Source organism: Mastigoproctus giganteus, chromosome 10 (genome assembly GCF_048544385.1).
Source record: "Mastigoproctus giganteus isolate SK-2022 chromosome 10, ASM4854438v1, whole genome shotgun sequence".
Lineage (NCBI taxonomy): Eukaryota > Metazoa > Arthropoda > Arachnida > Uropygi > Thelyphonidae > Mastigoproctus > Mastigoproctus giganteus.
The window spans coordinates 217,550,625-217,572,477 of record NC_143584.1 but is presented as its reverse complement, the minus strand read 5'-3'; the positions used below and the strand labels follow the sequence as shown (position 1 = coordinate 217,572,477).

The window sequence follows — 21,853 nt, the reverse complement described above, 5'->3', positions numbered from 1 at the left end:
ATAAAGTTCATATTTATTTTGGCATAATTACAATTCTACCAAATTTACAGCTGAATCGGATACCTCCATACACTACTACTGCATCTACAACTATGGAGGATTACAAGTTATCACCCTGACAAGGTAACACAGGGGCAGACAAATTGCCTGGATATGTGTAACACAGATGACAAGTTTTGTGCTCAATTCATTAGAAAGTTACTCTTTTATACAGGTATTTCTTTACATTTTTTTTCTTTCCTGTACATTCCTTAAACAGCAGCATAGCTGTTAATGTCTACTGGCTTAAGTAGGAAATGGAATCTGAAGCTAAGGCTCCCAGAATTTCATCAAGGCAATAAGAATGTTTCAAAATTCTCACTTCTCGTCCAGGAAATGTTTTACATCCTAACCTCTATACAGCCCTCAGCCCCCATATAAAGCTTTTTGGAAAACTCAGCCGGGGTCTTGTAGTGGATAAAATATTTATTATGTACAATAACATCTACACGGGATTGTTATCTTCTGGAGAAAGATTTGCACTAAGTTATGATTTGTCAATTTTCCCCTGGTGTAGCTAATAAAATATTTGTACTGAACATGAGAACTATGCCACTGTACCTAAAAAAAATTAAAACATAGCAGTCATGTATAAGACAAATATCAGTAATCACAGTTCTTTTAAATACATCACATTTCCTATACATCTGGCACATAGCTTGCACTTACCAAAAAATTATCACACTGCAGCATTTTTTTTCTTTTTCAGTTATTTTTCAATTTTTTTTTTTTTTTTTTTAAACACATTTGTCAGGTATTCATAACCTGATTTGGAGATCTTATTTACTTAACAATCAATCATATACAGTCCAACAAACAGCCTTTTCGGAAACCTATTCTAAATAATTCGTTAGTACTACAAACAGCGTCATTTAGTAATATAACAAACAAATCCGAGCATGATATTGCTCTAAGACTAGTATTTCCCACATTAACTGCCAGCATGCCCCTTTTTTTTTAGTAAAAATTTCTGGCCATTTTTTTTTTATATTATATTACTGTAGGGTGTTGTTGCAGCCTCCTCAAATAAGTTAACTTAACAAATATGTTCAGCGAGTTGACTGCTTCAACACTCCTCTAACCCTCCCATAAACAAAATTATAGAAAGTGAAAATAAATAAAACAAAAATATAAAACAAAAAGAAGAGTTTCTTCCTCTGTTACATAACAGCTATGCATCCCATATGATACTTACACAAGAAAGATTTGTCTAAATCAAATATACCTTTCTAGTATTAAATTTCAATCTATCTAGTAACCCAAACATACATTCATATACACAAAAAAAACTGAGCTTGCAAAATCTAAAACCATCGTAACGCATTATCTTGTTTCAATAAAACAAGATTCTAAGAAATGGCAACAACTCTGTGCCTAGGACGGAGGAGGGAAAAAAAAAAAAAAAAAAATTCAACCATTCATTCATTTATTTCAATTTTACCTTCTACCATGCCAACTATATCAAAAATCTTAAATATTAACTTTAGAGACACTCAAGGGGCAAGCTGTCAGTTTGTTAGCTACACTCCACATCATATGCCACCCCACATAGCTTAAACTGCCAACTGCAACCATCACATTCTCCTTTCTTTCTTCACCTGCTGTCTACCAACTGCCACTCTGATGGTCTTGTACTGCTCTTAATGTAACCTTATCACTAGGCATGCCAAGTGAAGACCTAGGTGCACTTTCTTCCTTTGAATAACTGCTCTGGTAGCACTACTGGAACTTAACTGGAGAGGAACCACAAGAGGCTGTAGGAGGCGAAATAGGTGAGGAAGCAGAAAACATTGCAGAGTCCATTGCACAGGAATTGGAGTTTGAATGGCCACCAGAGTTTGATCTGCAGTGTAAGGCTGTAATGGACGATGATATTGAGTGGGACATTGATGTTGGGGAAGGCGATCTATTACAGCTGTCTCTAACTACAGAATTTTCTGTATCCACTTTTGTTGAATTTTCAATCACGAGTGACCTGTCCTTATTATCTAATTCTTTTTGACTTTTTGGTGATCCTATTTTCTTTTCATCTGTTACACATTCATTTACATCTCCTTTCTGTTCCACAGCATTATCTCCTTCTCCAGATGGTAGCAGTTTTAAAGCAAGTGATAAATCATTTAAAACTTCCATTTCCTTTTCATCTACTAATTTAAATTTTTCATTAAATAGTACAAAATGTGAGAAGAGAGAGTTTAGGTGAGCATGAAGATTTAGCAAGACTATTTCCTTAAAGTGTACATGATAAATATGAGCCAAAACATGAAACAGTAGCCGGTGGATTTTCTTGACAATTGATTCAAAGGAACCTGGAAAGTCTTTATCTGAAAAAGAAATTTAAAAAATGTGAAAGGAACTTTCAATAGCAATATTTAAAAAAGATATATAAACTATTTTTACCAAACATGATTCATACCATTGCAATAAACTTTAATTCAAAGCTAGTATTTTTTGTTTATTTTATTATTATTTTTTTAACCTGCTGAGTAAATGAATATAACTTGCACTAAGATATCAAAATTTAAAAACTGCCATTCATAATAAAATATTTTTTCCCCCTTCAATTAATCCTAAATCTTTGAGGTCAATGACTCAGAACTCAATGCTGTGAACTAATTTATTTATTTATTTTTTTTTTTACAAGGACAATTTATAGAAACACTATCTTGGTATTGTGCACAGCTTCCAAAACAGCAGCAATTCACCTCAACATGAATTCCATCACATGATAGTAGCATTCTTCAAATCCTGCATAGTGCACAGATGCAGATTATATGCCTGAAAGCCCTTCTGATTTCATCTCACAAATGTTTCACTGGGTTGGGATGTGGTGAGTATGTAGGAACATAATGAAAATTATGTTTTTTAAAATTACACAAAGGACCTGACATTGAATTATATTATTCTGCTGCAAGTAGTCATTTGGTGGGGAAGGGGAAGCAGGAAAAGAATATGGCTATGCTGGAATATACTTGGTCTATTAACAATGTTCTAGTAGGCTATACTGTTTAACTACCAGTCCCAGTTTTAAGGAATCCAGTGTTTCCTAACAAAATATGCTTCCATGAATTGATGACTAAACATCTTTCCACTTCATTTCAATCAGCAAATCCTACATAATTTTATTATGCCTTAGATCAGGCCAATTTATACAGCAGAGGCTATGGAAGTACACATACAGTGTGTTTGTTTATGGGCTTTACGGCGCAAGGCCATAATTTTTGGCCACGTGTTGGGTATCTGCCAGGAGGTCAGCAATACTGAAAGGAATGTTCATCCTGGAAAAAGAGGTAAACATAGCTTGCCGGTAACTATTGTATTTGGGACAATCAATGAGTACATGTTGGACAGTGAGCTGAGTGTTTCAGTTTGTACACAGTGGTGGATCAGTGCCTGCAAGAAGATAAAGATGTGTATGGCCTATTCGTAGTTGGGCTAATAGGACTTCTTCATGCCTGTTTTCATGTATACTGGATTTTCAGGGTTGGAGATGTTTCTTTATAGGGAGTAGTTTGTTCCCAACTTGACTTTGCCAGATGTGTTGCCATTTTTCAAGACACCGCTTCTTTATAACTGACTTGTAGTCTGATCGGTACAGCAAACCGTTCATCTCCAGAAATTCTAGCATGAACAGGGATCCAACAAAAGATTACTTCGTGTTTCTTCCTATTTAGCTCAGTCATGGTATTCCAAATCTGTATGAGTAAGGGGTTATCATGATTTTTATTCTGCTGTATGGCTTGGATAGCACTAATGGAGTCTATAGATAACACTGTTCAATATATTTGTTGATATGGTGAAATTTAACACTATAAAGATAGCAGAGTTCTGCATTCAATGGGGAGTTTCTTGGCTATGGTAAGGTTGGGAAAAACTGCTGCTGCACGAACACGGGTGTCAGTTTTAGATCAGTCCAAGAGATTGTATGCGGCACTAGATGCTGCGTGCTGGGTTCTCAATGCAGCATGAAGTTGTAGTATGGTCTGTTGGGGTAAGGTGTGTTTCCCCAATGATGTGAGTGAAAGGTTTCACAATGGTATGTGATACAACCAAGGTGGAGCTGTACGAGAAGTAATAGGCTGTATCATGCTAAGGTCAATTTGCCAGTCACTGAGTAGGGAATGCAGGCGTATCCCTGTTGATGGGTTTTTAGATGCATAGGCTCTGTAAAGGTTCTCCCATTTGAGCAAGAAAAGTCCATTCCGAGTAGGGTTGTCTAGTTGCCCTTTGACTTTTGCTGCGTAGTTTAACAGAAGCATTTGACTGCATAGATGTAAAGAGGTTTCAGTATGCTTCAGCATATAAGCTCTGGACTGGCGATGTACGGAATGCCCCTAGAGCAAGCCAAAGAGAACTGTGGTGTATGGGATCAAGCCAATGTAGGGCACTTGGTCTAACAGAACTGTAGTCTAGTCATGACCGTATTAATGCATGATACAAATGCAATAGCACGTAACGGTTGGCTCCCCATGTGCCAGATAGTACTCTTAAGATGTTCAGCTTCTTAAGGCAAGTAATCCAGAGCTCTTTAATATGTTCGAGGAAGGTAAGTTTTTGGTCAAGAACCACACTATGAATCACTGGGATAATTTGATTTTCTAGGTGAAGTTCTAGGTCTGGATATAGGTTACACTTCCTACAGAAGTGTATCCCAACAGTCTTTTGTGGCAAGAGGCAGAAACCATTGTTTTGGGACCATTTTACAACTTTATTAACGGCATCTTGCAACTGTCTTTCTACCATTTGCATATTAGGTGAATGGCAGGAGATACCGAAGTCATCGGCATACAGGGTAGTGGACACTTTGTGATAGATCCTGTGTTATGGAGTTCATTATTATGTTAAATAGGGAGGCACTTAGAACTGAACCTTGTGGAACCCCTTCTTCCTGGATAAAATTGGAAGATAACTGGTTGCTGACTAACTTGAAAAGAGCGATGATGGAGGAAGTTTCTAATAAACTCTGGCAGGTGTCTACATAGTCCTAGATCGTATAGGTTTTGCATTATACCATACCTCCAAGCTGTGTCAAATGCTTTTTCTATGTCAAAGAGAACCATGACATGGTGTTCTTTTCGTACAAAAGCATCACAGATGTTTATTTCTGCCCTGATCAGTAATTCAAGAGTGGATCTTCCTTCACGGAAACCGCATTGTACTGGGTTAAGAAGGTTGTTTTGGACTAGAAACCAGGTTAGGCAGGCATTGATCATTTTTTCCAGGACCTTGCTCATACAGCTGGTGAGTGCAATAGGTCGGTAATGTCGTGGATTTGTAGGATCTTTTCCTGGTTTCAGAAATGCCAAAACATAAGCATGATGCCACTTGTCCGGGAAGGTATTTCGTTTGAAAATTCTGTTATAAAAAAGTAATGTCTTAAGGGCTGGTTCAGTAAGTTGTGCTATCATGATGTAGTGTATTCCATCTGGTCCTGCTGCACTGAGTTTGGTGGTGGCTAAAGCACAGTGCAATTCTGTCATTGTGAAGGAGAGATTGTATGTGGCACTAGATGCTGATTCAAATTTGATGAACTGTTTCTCAGCCTGTGCCTTGTGTACCTGAAAATGAGGTGTGTAGGATGTTGTGGCTGAGATTTTCATGAATGATTCACCTAATATGTTTGCAATCTCCACTGGTGTAACATCACAACCATTTACAGTTAGTATGGGAAGGTTGATGCGTGGATGTTTAGAGTACATACGTTGTATTTTGGTCCATATCGTTTGTATTTTTGTAGTTCTTGTAATTGTGGAGGCGAAACGTCTCCATGCTTCCCTTCTGCTGGTCTGCCTAATACGTTTTGCTTTTGCCCAAGTCTGTTTAAAGCAGATGAGATTTGCAGTTGTTGGAAACTTCCTGAAGGTATTCCATGCTTTCTCTTCTTTTTTAGCCACATTCATTATTCCACCAAAATTTTGAGAGTGCTGATATTTTGTTGGATTGCTTTGGAATCGCTTGGTCTGCTGCCTGTAGTACTTGGTTAGATACATATTCTGTGGATAAGTTTATGGATGTTTGCCGGACCTGCTTTTCTTCCAGTATTGCTAGTTGTTTGTATATATCCCATTTCACTTTGAAAAAGTTCCATTTGACAGTTCTGTTAGAAAAGTGGGGGATGTTGATATCAATCTGGCATATCACCAGGTAATGGTCACTACCCAGTGGATTGCTATGAATAGTCCATCCAAATAGAGGATATATGGATGCTGAGCATAGTGAGACATCAATAGCTGAAGTAGATCCTGTAGGTAAATGCATATAGGTGTGTGTGCTATTATTGAGAATAATCAAATTGTGCTGGTCAAGTAACTTTTCTATAATTTGTCCATGTTTTGATTTCCTCATAACAGATAATGATTATTGAGATCCCCTAGGATGAAGTAGGATTGAGGAAGTTGTACCACTAGTTCTTCTAGGTTAGGTCGATATAGTTTATATTTTGATTAGGCGGCAAGTATAGTGAGACAATACTCAAGTCAAGTCAAAATTAATGTCAACTTGCACTGCAACTGCCTCAAGGTTTGTTTTTTTACGGGAGTGGTTTGGTGGGTATTTCAGCATTGATTATCAATGCCACACCTCCATGCGATTGTTAGGGTTGTACACAACACGATCTTGCTGATGAATTATATAGTTCCGGAGAGAAACAGTTATATATGGGGTTAGGTTGGTTTCCTGAAGGCAGAAAGCAATGGGATCATATTGTGTGTGGAGATCTTGGATGACATTAAAATTACTGTGATATTCTCTACAGTTCCACTGCAGAAATGTAAGCATTATTTTGGTTTAGTAGAACCCTCAATTTGTTTTCAAGGGGCTGAAGGTTTGTTTCGCTCAGGTTTCCCTTTCCCCTTCTTTGGAACATAGGTTTTCCAGTGTCCATATCCTCGTTAGTGAATAGTTCTAGTATGTGCTCATCTTGCTGTGAGCATCTTTTAAGTCCATGGAATCTGTTTGGTTTGCATCAGGAGTAGTAATTACTTTAGTGTTTTTGTGTGGGGAGGCATCTGGTTGTACAGTAATTGGAGTATCTATGGTTTTACTTTGTTTGCCAGTCGTTTGGTTTACTGGTACAGTGGCCAATACTAACCTTGCCAATTGAGATAGCGATTTGCTTGGTGGTATAGTTACCACCTTTTAAGTTGCAATTGATATGTTTTTTGGTTGTTTGAGCAGAGGTTGGTTTATTAGTATTCAGGGCTGGTAAAGATTTTTTGGTCTTTGGGGAGTTGACATTGTGTTCAGTTTTGTATCACTGTACGTGTTTTTCACATTTCCAAAGGGGGACACTCCTTTGAAAATGTCCGATGTGCTTATCTGCAGTTTGGACAACTAGTGTTGTAGCTGTGCATTTGGTGTTTGTATGCACAACGGATCCACATTTGGCACAAATAGCTGCTCCTCTGCAGAGACTGTTTGTGAGTGCCCAAACTTCTGGCACTTGTAGCAGCGTAAGGGGTTTGGAATATACGGTTTAACACAACAATTAAAATAACCTGCTTTGATCGTTGTTGGTGGTTTTGGGTTATCAAAGGTGAGCATTATGTTCCAAATAGGAACTAGTATGCAGTCTTTTTTTGTCATTCTTCTTACATTGATTACTCCTTGATCTTGTTTTAGCTCTTCATCTGACACGTTCATGAGGTCCTATTCGGTGATGACACCTCTTGATATGTTCAGGAAAATGTGTGGTGAAACGGTAACTGAAGTTCCACCAAAAGTTTTTAGCTTTAGTAGTTGCTCAGACTGTCGAGCAGTGGCAACTTCAACCAGTAAATCTCCCGATCATAAGGAAGGTTGGAGTTCTGATTTTGGCTACATCAGTCTTTTGATGTTTAGCTGCAACAAAATCAGGCTCCGACTGTTTTCACCTTGAAAGAGTCTCATCTATGCACCCAGTGGATTTCTGGGTTTTAGGAACTGATTGCTCCATTTCGTCCTGGAAGGGAGAGCTTTTCCCCTCCAGGTTACGGGCCCCACCACGTGGAGGCAGGAGCAGTGCCACCTTTTGTGACCAAGCGGTAGTGGGTTAGTAATAAAACAAAAAAATTAAGAAGAAAGAAAGGTTACTTCTCCTTCTAATCTAGTAAAGTGCTTTCTTTACTGAATGAATTGAGTATTAATGTAATGCTGAAAATAAGAAAACGATTTTTTTCACCAAGAAAGAGCACTAATTTACTTGCAAAGATGCTTGATCACAAAATCGCTTGGCACCTGGGGCCCCGCCTACAGTGTAGGTACAAGAATTAGGTCTAAATTTGGCAGACTTATATAAACTTCACAATGCTGTTTTAAGTATTATGTGTAGAGAGATAGTGGGGTGCTTGAAAAGATCTAATAAGGATGTTTGTTCATACAAAAATCCACTCAAGGTCAAAAGATGGCCCTTTTATATAAATGGTCACTCATTAATCAAAAACAAAATATTAAAAAAAAAAAATTATGAAAGCAACCTTTGTTATATATAGAAAAAGTTCTAATGCTGTGGGAAATATACTACTTTCAAAGATTAGTTCCATAATTAACAAAACAGTATTTTTCTGACAGATTTTTTTTAATGCTATTTTAATATTAAGGAAGAAAAAAGGATAATTTTTAATGCTGAAATGTTCTGGATATATATCCAGTGAAAATCAAATATACCCAATAGAACTGAGAGTTGTGTTCAAGAAGAGTGAACTATATTCACTTGGTCATTCACTCATATTTCATCTAAATCGTGTACACCATGACTGCAATTTATCAAGCATATTAATTCCATTACACATAGAAATAAAAAGGTGGCAAGCAGATCGAAAGACAGGATTTTAAAGTAGATAAATCCCAGTCAATGAAAAGAAGGAAATTTTTTTTATCAATAATTATTTTAATCATTTTTGTTTTATACTACACAGAAAAATTAGCCCAGGAAATAACAGCAACAATATATTAAGAATGCACAGAATAAATAAAAAAAAGAAAAAAAAAAAAAAAAGAAAATTACTGATTCTAGTTTTCACTGCAAAACCTTTCTGTGGGGCTCAGAAATGGCTGTATTAGTAGTCAAAGCCCAAGTGTAAGGAAAGTTAGAATTTGTACATAATTCATTTTGCCGTTTTATTGACTTAATTACCACATTAAATCATATTCTATATACAGTTTTATAGTCCTCATCATGTTTGTTAGTTTATTTTTAAATTTAGCTAGAAATTTCGTAGACTACTACTTAATAATATGTAGAACCTTTGTACCAGTGATTTGGCACGAATATCATATCTTTTAACTTTGTACTATAGTGGTAATTAGGTATCTTTAAAGTTTGAATCATGTAGGTTGGCATAAGTAGATAATTTTATTAACTTTACAAGCACAGCAGTATAGTGTAAGCTTGATAAAGTAATACATATAATTTAAACTCAGTAATGTAATATATATATATATATATTTAAAAATGTAAACTTGATAAAGTAATACTTATTACTATTGCATAACTGGCACATAGTGATATTACTGCAATTAATAATATTACAGTATTCTCAATTAAACTGAATTTCAACCAAAATGATGCTTCGGACCAGAGCAGCAAAACAAAGGGCTAAAAGTAGTGGAAATGCTGTGGCTCGGGTGAGAACTAGCGGGCGTGGACGGTTGTCCTTCGAATCACAGCCTCACGAGATGTACAGCTTGATTGATGTGCGCGGATCTGTCTGGAATGGTACATGATACTGCAAAGGGGGATGTCTTTGTGTGTTCAATGTAAAGAGTGAGATGATATTGGGCGCTAACTCAGCATTCTGATGGGTATTTATGAGAGCTTGAGGAACAGGGTAGATGCCATCAAAGGAATTAAGTTGAGGAGCCCACTAAGCTCTCAGCTGGCCATCTCAATGCCAGAGCTTGCACATCAGGCAAGCTCCAAGAGGCAGCTACTGTCGGTGATCCTATTGTCAGCAAAACAGGAAATATATCATGCAAAAAAGGACAAGTGGAATAGGACCAGAGTATGCATGCCAGGGACAAAAATCGATTATGTGTAGAACAGATGTTACTGTGATTATTAAAAAGCATAGCACGAACTTAACTGAAATTTGCAAAAAAATAAAATAAAATAAAATAAAAATAAATAAATAAAACTTCCTGTAAAAGAAAGTTCATATAAATTTTTTAGAAAAACTATAGTTCTATTAATTTCAGTGGTTATGCATTATAGTTAATCTTGTCCAACACAGTCAGAGGAGGTTTACTGGGTTACATCAGGTCCAAATAATTTGTCAGTAGAAGTTACATTGCTCATAGGCTGTATCATGATGTTTATGAAAAATGTAGTATTAGTTTAGTGGCAAATGATGTAGAAAGCAAATTTATGCAACAACCTACTGTAAAAAAAAAAAAAAAAAAAAAAAAACACTACCAACCTCATTTGATGGCAAGCTCTAATAATTTGTCTAATGTTTCCTTAAATTTATTTAAACTACCATATCCACATCACCAGACAGAAGTCTGTTCCAATAATCAATCACTCCCTGGCTGTTTTTGTTTGTTGTTTGGTTTTTAGGAGCATTAGCAACTAAGGCCATATTGCGCCGGGGATATGCGGTGGTCATTCCCTGACCTTTCCGCATCCTCCGTATTTGGTGGTAACGGGCTCGAACCCCGGTCTAATCAAGAAACGTGTGCTACACACTGCTGCTCCTGCTCACCTGGAGGAGACACCTCACTCTCTGGCTAAAAGCATATTTAAACACATCTATGCTACATCCATACATTTTCAATTTAAGTTTATGTCTCATCATGTGTGTCATCCAAGAAAGAGTAAGGACACCATCAACATTTACTTTACTTATGCATTTAGGCACACTATACCAAATTTGATTATGCAGTTTCTGACAAGGCAGGAGGCCAACAGACAAATCCCTTATTTATATAAAAAATTTAGTCATTTTATGTTATCATTTTATACTACAAACTTTGAAAGCACTACATGAAGAGGAAATAAGATGGTCTTAACTGTTGAGTTTTGCAAAATTTTCAAATTCAGAGCAAGGATAACTTGAAAAAAGTCACTATAGCACAGTTTAAGAAGTGCAAAACTTGTACTCTCACTAGCACATGGTTATATATTTTGTGATGCCTGACTGAATTTTTTGTTGGCAAGAGTCAACCATAGAACATCTTAAGAGCACATTTTAACATGCATAATACTCTCAACACATTTATTTCATGCATTTATATGAAGAAAAATAATCATCAAGTTCTGAAGGTCTTGCTGAAAGTCAGTCTGATACGGTTTCTTGGGGAGTTTCCTCTGTCCAATTTTCTTTGAGCTAAAAAAATTCAAAATATATGTTCTACAACTGCTGAATAATGCTATGCAGTAATGGTACCTCAAAATCTTCAGCCAAGTAACAATTCTGAATATGTTATTTTACTGCAAGACATGCACTGTACAATTCGTATCATTTTGCTATATCTGTTTGGGATATTCCTAAAAGGCGTGCTTAGAGGACAGAAAATAAGAACTGTGGATTTTCATTACACATCTCTCTCTTTCTCTGATATTAATTACACAATGTATGAAGAAAATAAATTAGACCATGGAGATTTCAGAAAGCTAGTTTATTGCTGCAACTCATCCTAGCCCAGAAATTGCCATCATACAGAGCTGTACCATTTCTAACATCATTTATCTGTCATTTTTCAGATAAATGATGTTAGAAATGTTCTTTTTTCTCACTCTATTCCTCTTGTATATTATATTAATGATCTTCTTCCACTGATAGGAAATTCTAGTCAGTTTTGCTGTGAGTAGGATTTATTCACTAATAAATCCTATATACAAGGCTTTTAATCATGTCTGATCAAGGTTTTCTAAACACCCTCCCATCTTATGGATTATTTTCTGTTTTTTGAAACTGGGTATCCAGCTCTGTCTGTCCCTCACTGCTCGCTGTGGTGGAATCTAGTATATAGCACACTAGATTCCACCTACTAGTTTGAGAAACCTTGCAGCGCAAAAACAGCTTCAAATTAATCGACAGCCAATTCCTTAAAAGTCGATCTCCAAGTAATTCTCCAGTGGGGGCAAATAAAATTAAGTTATATATCTCAGTCCTGTTTTTTTTTTTTTTTTTGAAGAAAATAAAAAGTACTGCTCTGTGTTCTCTGATGACACTCATATTTCTAGAAAGGTTGCATATTTCTTAGAGATTGCTCTGATTTCTAATCTCTCTGGCATAAGCTCATCACAAATATCTCTTCATAAATAAAAATAAATACAGTGGATTCCGGTTATTTGGGCCACTGGTTAATCAGGGCAGCCATTTATTTGGGACAAATCTTAGGAAACAGAACCCAATCGAGAAAATAGCCAGGGTTTACTTCACTTAATTAGGACAACATGCCGTTTAATCGGGGCACGAGACCGCAGCACCGGAGATTACCCTATGATTGTCTCCGAATTTCTGGATGTCACAACCATAAAACAATTAGCAGTCACCTGTTTATTGGGCTTTTCTGTTAGTGCAATCTATCATAAACGGATAGTAAACTCGATCTTATTGAATTTGCAATAATACTGACAGCTGGAATTCTGTGGGTTATTATGGTGAAATGTGTTTACACTTCCATGAAATTTTCAATCATATAAAAAAATTAATTTTCATAATCTTCTCTTCATTCCTATATTTAAAGCTTCGTAACTTGTTACTTCATTCTCACTTGCACGTATCGTGTTACTTGCAATTTGTGTGTGCCGTGTTCTTTGTTATTGATTGCTCATCTTTTTAATGTTTTAAATTTTAACCCCCACCCACAAATGTTAGTGAACAGAAATGTCAACTAGTTAGTATGTACATATTACAGTACAGTCAGTCCTCGTATAGCACAATAGTTGTGTTCCTAGAAACCCTCGTGCAATATAAACAACAGGTCCTATGGGAAAAGTAGGGTTAGGTGCCGACCACCCAAGATTGAACACACAATTGTAACCAAAACATTACCAAACACAATAAATAATCGTAATAAAATATGTAAGTATTTTATTACGACTGTTACATAATAAAATATTGCTAATGCTTCTATCGTAAGCAAACTTGTTTTTTGTTTGATTTTCTATCCAAACAGATGACAGTCGTTCCATCTCTTCCAATTCTTTGTGTCTTAATCTAATGGATTTTGATTACACTTTGAGTTGTTCCTGCTATGAAAGTTGTTTTTATTTTCTCTGCATTCTTTGTAATTCTCCGCGTTGCCTCACTTAGGTCTGTAGCACGTGCAATATCACATGGTCTTTCATTTCGCTCAAAGCGTTTCACAATTTCATATTTTTTCTCTATCGACAGAGGCGGACTGGCCATAAGCCTTACCAGGGAAACTCCGGTGGGCCGGAGGCCGGTGTGATTTTGGCCATAAACCGTAGTATGAGGCCACTATAAATTTTCCTGGGTAAGAATTTTTGACCCAGTCCGCCTCTGTTTATCGATATTGCTTTTCTTTTTCTTCTGAATCTGCAGTGTCTTCACCAGGACGCTTCCTTTTCACACCTTTTTAAGTATTTTACTCATTTTTAGGGAATAAAGCACAATTACAAAACGAGGAGGCATGCTTGATACACATAAACAAAGCTGTGCGCATGTAGCAACTGAATAAACAACACCGTAAAGGCAGAGATACACTATTAACACCTCACATTTTACTATAGCACATTTCTAGGGGTTACTACCATAAAACAATAAAAACAATTTCCAGTTGTGTTTCTGCTAGTGGAATCTGTTATAAACTGGTAACAAACTATCTAATTGCATTTGCGATTATACCAATAGCTGGAATTGTGTTGGTTTTTACGTTATTATGGTGAAATGTGTTTCCGCTTCACTGATATAAAACACATAAATACATTTTCAGAATCTTCTCTTCATTCCTATCGTGTTGCATTTGGTTGGGGTGATTCTGCGTTCGACTGCCATTTCTTGTAAACACAAAGGCGAATCGTGCATAAGCGAATTCGGTTCGTGTTATGTAAGATATCGTTCCCTTATTTACAAATCGTGTATGATCGAATTCGTGTAGTGTAAACACGTGTTATACGAGGACTGACTGTACGTATTAATTATTCTGATTATCGCGTATATTCTTCCAATTTTCATGTATCATTTAATTTAATTGGTAAGGTAATAAGGGGTAAATTTGTGCTTAATATATCTTTACTTTTATATAGCCTGTGGATAATATTCCTCCTATTTTCGTTCATTAGAATCGCTGTTCAATAGAATTAAAATTCAATTCGCAAATGTGATCACAATGACCAGCGCTTACTACACATTGTATAGTGAATGGTACTTTACTATGATGAGTCCATCGTAACGTGATTTGATTGTACACTGAACCAAATGTAAAGCAGGGGTCCATTGTATTTTTTTAACTATTTACATGAAACTTTTGATAATTGGGGCAGTCGCTTAATCAGGCCAAGATGCACTAGTCCTGATGTGTCCCAAATAACCAGAATCAACTGTATATAAACAAAATAAATAAGTTTTTATTTTTTTGCTTTTGGTGTTACTTTTCTTCTAAATAACTACTCACTTTGTTCAAATCTGAAGAGTGCCTTACCATGGAATACATGGAAAGGTGGATTTCAGTGAGATCTTTCTCTCTAAAGTTTCAGACTATTCAAAAGAGGGCAGTCAAGTTAATTAATGATTCATCTTTTACAAAATCTCTCTACTCTGTCTTATAGATGTTCAGTTCTGTTTCTGCTGCTTTCCTACAGATACTCACATGGGCATTGCTCTTCTGAATTGGCATCTAATTCCAGTGCACGTGTTCTCTCTCATCAGTTCAAACATGAGCCATAACCAGTTAACATCCATTCACTGTCCAACTCCATACTCACAGAACTAGCTTTTCCTCTTTCTCCTTTCTACCGGCGTTGTCTGGAACGATCTTCTTTCACATGTATTTTCTGAAAATTAATCTACAGAAAGTCAACAAGAATCTTATGTCCTTTCAACCTTCAGCTCATGCACAGTACAAAGTATTATAGGCTCTAATACTTTTTATGTTGGGATTTTCATATATTAAAACAATAATAATAAAAAAAGCTCATAATGAATAAGAAAGCCTCAAGGGAAAGATACAGTTAAGGTAATGTCCACATAAGCCCTGTTAGTTTGTATATTGATATTCTAAGAAAAGTTTGTCCTGGCTGTTTTGCCTTCCATCTTAATTAATTTTATTTTTTAATAAATGCTAATGTTAACAAATCATTCTTAATTTACGGGAAACATTGTAGAAACAATGCCTTTTACAATTTTGCAGCGTGTTAGAGCTTAAATTATGACTATCATACACAATTAAAGGAATTTAACTATACACTAGGAGTGTTAACTTATTAATGCTAATTGTCAGAAAGTCTTAAGATTTTTTTTTGAATAATCTCAATTAGAAACAAAAACCATATATGTACTTTATTATAGTATTTCCAAAAGCACAAAAGTTCCTTTATAATAATAATAACAACCTTTAAAATAATCAATTTAAATTTAATTCTTGAGATACCAGGTACAAAATAAATAAATGCAGATTAAATAAGCATTCAAACAAGTACACTTGAAACAACTGCACATAAAATTACAAAAAAAGTAAATGACAAAAATCAGAAAACAAAAGGGTAAAATAAATTGGACATAACCATAAACTGACAAAAATGAATTTGTCAGTGATAGATAACATTGAAATTAAAGTATACTATTAATCAGAGTTTCCATCTAAGGGATTCTGGATGAACTTCCAATAAACTTATAGAGAAAGCAGAGGTGATTACAGTAACATGACTTTTGCCAACAAACTGAGAGCAAGGAAATATTTTTCTTTGTAATCATGAAAACAGCACAATTATGAAGGGATAAAAAAAAAAAAAAAAAGTTTTTTTTTTTCTCAAGTAAATAAAAGTTTCTGGCCAACTTGGGCACCATTTCACTTGTGTTCATCAGCAATCTAGTTAAATACTACTGCATTTATTCTTTACTGATTAAAATATTGTGTGTCCAAAGCATATAGGAACTTAAAGTTAATATGCAAAGCAAGCAGAACAAAAACAATGGAATAAACTGGGAGCATCTGAGGAACATTTTTCATAATATTGTGTACCTAATGATAAATACATCATGTAGGGTCAATTATCAAAGATCTGATAAAATCAGAAACGTTGGTAAGCATGCAAACTATCAAAATTGTGAATGATCACATATACCTTTTCTTTTTGAATTCAGAGCATATAATCACTAACAACCTAAGGAGTACCCACCTTTTAGTGACATTTTCAGAATTCCTTTTAAGTCCTACAATAAATTTTTCACAGCTAGAGGAAATAAAAAAAAATGAAAACCTAAACTTGGAAGAAAATGATGCATGCCATATAGGACTCTGAATGGAAGACATTAAATACAATAACAAGAACAATACAATAGAGCTAATTAATGCTACCACTAAACTAATTCAAACCCTACTTTTATTGAAAAAAAAAAAACAAAAAAAAATTTTTTTTTTATAATATTAGTGTTAACATTTTAAGAGAAAAACTATTGTCTTCAATAAATTTCTTGAAAATTTTTCAGGTAACAAGGCTACTGTCAATAATATTTCCCGAACTACTAAAGCCTCCAAAGAGATGCACGAAATATTATTGTGGAAAGCCGCCAAGGTTTTTATCCATCTATTGTAATGTAAAATCTATATAATCAATTCCAGACTTCGTGAACTATTTCCGACAACACACTAATCACACAAATTCTTAGTCATCGACTGACTTGTAATGAAGTTTATTATTATAAAACATGCAAATTAAGGTAACAGTAACTGCAGATAAAAGCAATAAAATTTACATATAAAAATCAATTAAATTAAATTGATTAAAAGTGTTAAAAATATACAAGTAATAAATCTGATAAAAACAAAATCAATAGTAGCATTCACCTTTTACATAGTCTTTAAGAAAATACTATACTGTGCATTGGTGGCTGGGAGATTGACATGGACCAGTTACCTTTATCATAGGGGGGACAACATTGTCTAAGGTTCACAGCAGAATAGTGGGGGAGCAGGTTTTCTATATCAGTGAAGAAGGGAAAGATACTTATTCTCTAATTAAGAGGGAATGGAAAGGTGTTTTTGAATCATTGGTGTAGCATGGAGTGGGCAGATGACTATCCAATTCCCTGTCTAACCATTAATCCCTAATCATTCATCATTATTCCCTTTTCCTTCATCCCTCCTTCCTTCCATTCTTAATCAGAAAATCACTCCACTTTCCCTTCCCTCACTCACACTCCTTTTCTTCCCCATCCTCTTTTTCACCAATGCATAGATCCCCCACTTCTGCACAGAGCCATAGACAATGCTACCTTTTCCCCCTCATGATACAGGTTGTTGCTGTGACTGGAGCTTAACAATGTAAAGGCCTAAATGTCTCTCTTTGTGATTCACTTGCAAATCAGCAGCAGTAGGATTTTAGGAGCATCAGCGACTAAGGCCATATTGCTCTGTATATACTGTCTGTAAACTGCGCGTGTTCTGTGGTTGATTTTCTGTTTGCTGGATGAAAAACCATGCTACCCTCACTTGAGACCAACTAATGCAGCCATGTTGTGAAAAAGGTCCACAAAAATTTCTCAGGTCATTGACAGAACTTGAACTCAGGTCTTTTCCACCCGGTATGGGGAGGATGGCGATTCGACGAACTGTGCTACTCATAAGGGCTTGCAAATCAGATTATTAGTAGCATGTCAGCATTAATTAATGTGAGCATAAAGTTTGATCGGTCTAAGAAAGTAAAAAAAAAAAAAAAAAAAAAAGTTCTGTAAAATTTGCTACCTTTTCTAGATGTAGTGTTGGAGAAAGAGTTTGAAAGATTCTGAAAAGTGCTAGACTTGATATCAGAATAATGGGGACAGTCAATTAAGATATGTTTGACAGCGAGTTGGGTTTCAGGTGAAGTGCACTCAGGAGGACTTTTGCCCATAAATAAGTGGAGATGGGTAAGATGTGTGTGGTCAATGCATAAACATGCTAATATGACTTCCTCTTGTCTGTTTTGGCAGGAGCTAGAAATCATTTTTGTAGTTCAATTTTAATTTGATTGAGTTTGTTCTCTCCATATCTGTGCTCATTTGATTGCATTCTTTTTGGATTATGCTCTTAAAATCAACACAGGGACCTAGAGAAGGAGACAGAGACAAATGGTCAGTTCGTTTTGCTGCTTGCTCTGCTGTTTCATTTCTCATAATACCAGAGTGTCGCAGGATCCAACAGGGTGTTATTTCTTTACAATGTCAAAGGCAACTTCTGATGTCTTTCAATACCAGATGAGAAGAGGACAGATTATTTCTAATAGCTGATACTGCACTAAGGGAATCTGTATAAATTATGTAAGGCCATAAAAAACTGCAGATTTTTTATATAATACTGTCTGTCAAGGAAGGAAAAACAGCTGCAGCACTTACTTGGTTGTCAGATTTTTTACCATTCATGTATTTATGGAAATTTTCTGAAGTATGGGCACATGCAATTATTGCAAACTATGTGCTAGCAAACTATTCTTACCCTATTGTGTGAAGGAGTCACTGCAGTGAGGAATAAGAGTCCTTCACAGTTGATCAGGCAAGTAAGTATGTTCATGGACCTTGCTGAAATCTAATTTCCAGTTAAGCAGTTGTTCTTTCAGGTGAAAGTCTTGCAGATTGCAGCTGTCTAAGTATTGCCTCATAGAAAAGAAACCATGGGGATCAAAGAGAATTCCAACTTGGATGAGTAAGAAAGCTTTGTATCTTTATAAAATACAGACATAGGAGAATTGCCTTCTAAGAGATAATTGGGGTTCATCAGCTTCAATACAAACTGTGTACTGGAGTTCAAATTAATTCTCCAATTGCAAAGTCACTTCCAACAAAGGCAGATTCCCTACTTGCAGATGAAGCACCATTTAGAACACAAACTTCTTCACTTTTAAATACAGTTTAAACATCATACAATTAATGGGAGGAAAAAAAAAAAAAAAAAAACCACAATCACACCATTTTTTGCATTTGTAGCATCTGATGGGATTTGGTACATAAGGATGAATTCTACATAACAAATAACCTTATTTAATTGTTTGTGGCAAGAGAGGAGTATTGAAGGTAAGTATGATGCTGCATGTGGGTATTATATTGTCATTATTTCTGATCATAATCCATTCAGCACACTAACTTTCTGATCTTTAGGGTTCTCAACTACTTCCTCCTGACTCTGAGATGGTTAAGTCCCATTCTGCAATAACTCCAGTAGAGTTATTCAGGGTAGTATGAGAAGTGACTGAAACGGAGTCCACCAAAAGTTTTTTTGTTTTAATAGCTGCTCTGAATGTATTGGTTGAGATGTCTCTATTAGGTCCCCAGTCTGAAGAGGTTTTGGAGAGGTGGATACTGCCACAATACTTTCTGTAAAAGAAAAGGAGAAAGTTTGCTTAATGGCTGTGCTCAGTGAATGCACTGAGGAAAGATGGTATTTCCTGTGAAGATGAATCTTTTTTAATCCCTTCAGTTTGCAGAGACTCATGGTGTTTTTTCATTCATGATGGATAAGTTATGAAATCCATTTTGAGCTCCTTTTAGCCACTGCTATCTTTATGCCTACATTTCCAACCCTGTCATGTGGAGGCAGGAGCAGTATCACAAGTGACCACAATAGTCACTGCAGTGAGGAATAAGAGTCTGGATAAAAAACGCACTTACCATTCACCTCTCCATCTGCTCCAAAAGTTTGTCCAGTTTTTCCTTGATGTATTTAAGGTGGTTAATGACTAATCAACTGGTGCAATACCACCGCTTTGCTTATTGGAGGCTTGAAGTGGTGGAACCTAGGTTTAGTGTCCAGAGCTAAGTTCCAGTCAACCCTTCCCCATCTCTTCCATCATGCAGTACGACTGATGACCTTTGAGGTTACAATGGACATCATGGTGAGATCCAATATTCCTTACATTGAGGTTACAGCTCTAAAACGGTATTCGCAGGCCGGTTGCTAGGTAGTAACACTGGACCAAACCTATTGGTTACTCTTTAGGAGGCTTCCGGATCAGCTAGTCTATAATCTTGCTACCTTTACTGTGCCAGATAGTGACGAGAGAGACCGAGTAGTGTGTATGCGGTGGGCACTGTCAAGGCCATGTTATGTCAAGGATCTGGGTATATTCTTACCATGTGTATGCCATATCCAAAAATTTCATTACTCCCCCCCGCCCCCACACCTTTTCTCACTATTGAAGATATCATGACTTGTCAAACTAATAGAGTAAGTTTATCTGCAAAAAGATCTAAACCTCCCAAACACTTCCTAGTTCATTTCACAAATATACGTTGTCTCAGTTCTAATCTTAACGATTTCCATTGAGATTGGAATTGAGAACTCCAGCTGGCTTCCGTTTTCTAGTCACACTGATCCAGCTGGTCAAGATGCCCAGGCTTTTGCAATTACTAATGATCTTGCACAGATTGTTCATTTACCTACAAGAATACCGGACAATCCTAACCATACAGCCCTTAATCTTTTTCTCACAAACACCACTTCTAAGTACACAGTTGAAGTGAGTGGTCCTTTAGGCACCTCAGATCACAACTTGGTGATTGTCTCTTCTCCAACTGAGCCTTTATCTCATGGCTATTCCCAACCTCGTGTTGTTTGGCATTACAAGAATGCAAAATGTGATGATTGCGAGATTTCTTTTCTTCTTTTTCTTGGTTGTATTACTGTTTCAAAACTTCTGATGTCAACATTTGCTCAGATCGTGTCAGTGAAATTATTCTTGTAGGAATAAAATCCTTTATTCCATACTCCACTTTAAAATCTTGTCCTTTATTTAAACCTTGGTTTTCCAATAAATGTGCTAAGGGAAGAAAGTTCAAGAGAAGAATGTTGCATATTGTAATTGGCTTGTTTCCAATTCTTCAGTTTCATTTTCTGCCTACACCAAAGCTCGCAACAATTGTAAAGCAGTTATTAATCAGTCCAAACTAGATTTTGAGCAGGCTAAGAGTAGAAAACTTGCTTCTTGCACTAATGGTAGCTGAGCATTCTGGTCTCTTCCCAAAACTATTGGCCGCAACTTTTTCCCATCTCTGTCAAAACCAGATGGTTCTGTTGTCACTTCAGCCAAGGATAAAGCTGATCTGCTAGCATCCCATTTTAATTCCAACTCATGTATTAATGATCTGGGTAAACCAACTCCCACCATTCCCAACACACTCCATTCAATGCCTCCTGTGGTCTTCCATCAAAAGGATGTCGGAAGGATTTTGACAAATCTTGATGCTAAGAAAGCTCCAGGTCCTGATGGCATTTCTCCACTTGTTCTCAAAACCTGTGCTACTGAAATTACTCCTGTTCTTTGCTGCCTTTTTTCACTTTCTTATTCCAAAGGCGTTTTTCCATCTGCTTGGAAATTTGCTCATATCCAGCCAATTCCTAAAAAGGGTGACAAATCCCTCCCATCCAATTATCACCCCATTGCAATTACTTCTACTCTTTCTAAAGTAATGGAGAAATCAATTAACCGCCAACTCTTAAACTACCTAAAAACCTTCCGTCTGTTCAACAATCACCAGTGCGGATTCCATCAGTGTCGATCCATTGGTGATATCTGGCTTATGTTACCCATTTATGGACAAATTCGATGGAAAAGTTCAGTGAAACACAAGCAGTTGCTCTTGACATCTCAAAGGCTTTCAATCATGTTTGGCATAAAGGTCTTCTAAACAAGCTTCCATCTTATGGTTTGGCAACTGTTTTTTGTAATTGGTTATCC

General features: G+C 36.2%; 1 protein-coding gene across 2 annotated transcripts in view; it reads right to left on the bottom strand.

Moving 5' to 3' along the window:
• Positions 1-823: 823 nt before the first annotated feature.
• The window catches only part of LOC150079917 (MOB kinase activator 2-like), a 262,414-nt gene continuing 241,384 nt past the window's right edge, over positions 824-21,853 (bottom strand). For both annotated transcript variants that reach the window (XM_090382653.1, XM_090382652.1), the window contains exon 5: positions 824-2,363. In XM_090382653.1, the coding sequence (XP_090238779.1) occupies positions 1,759-2,363 (605 nt within the window). In that variant the 3' untranslated portion in view covers positions 824-1,758. The remainder of the gene's footprint in view (positions 2,364-21,853) is intronic.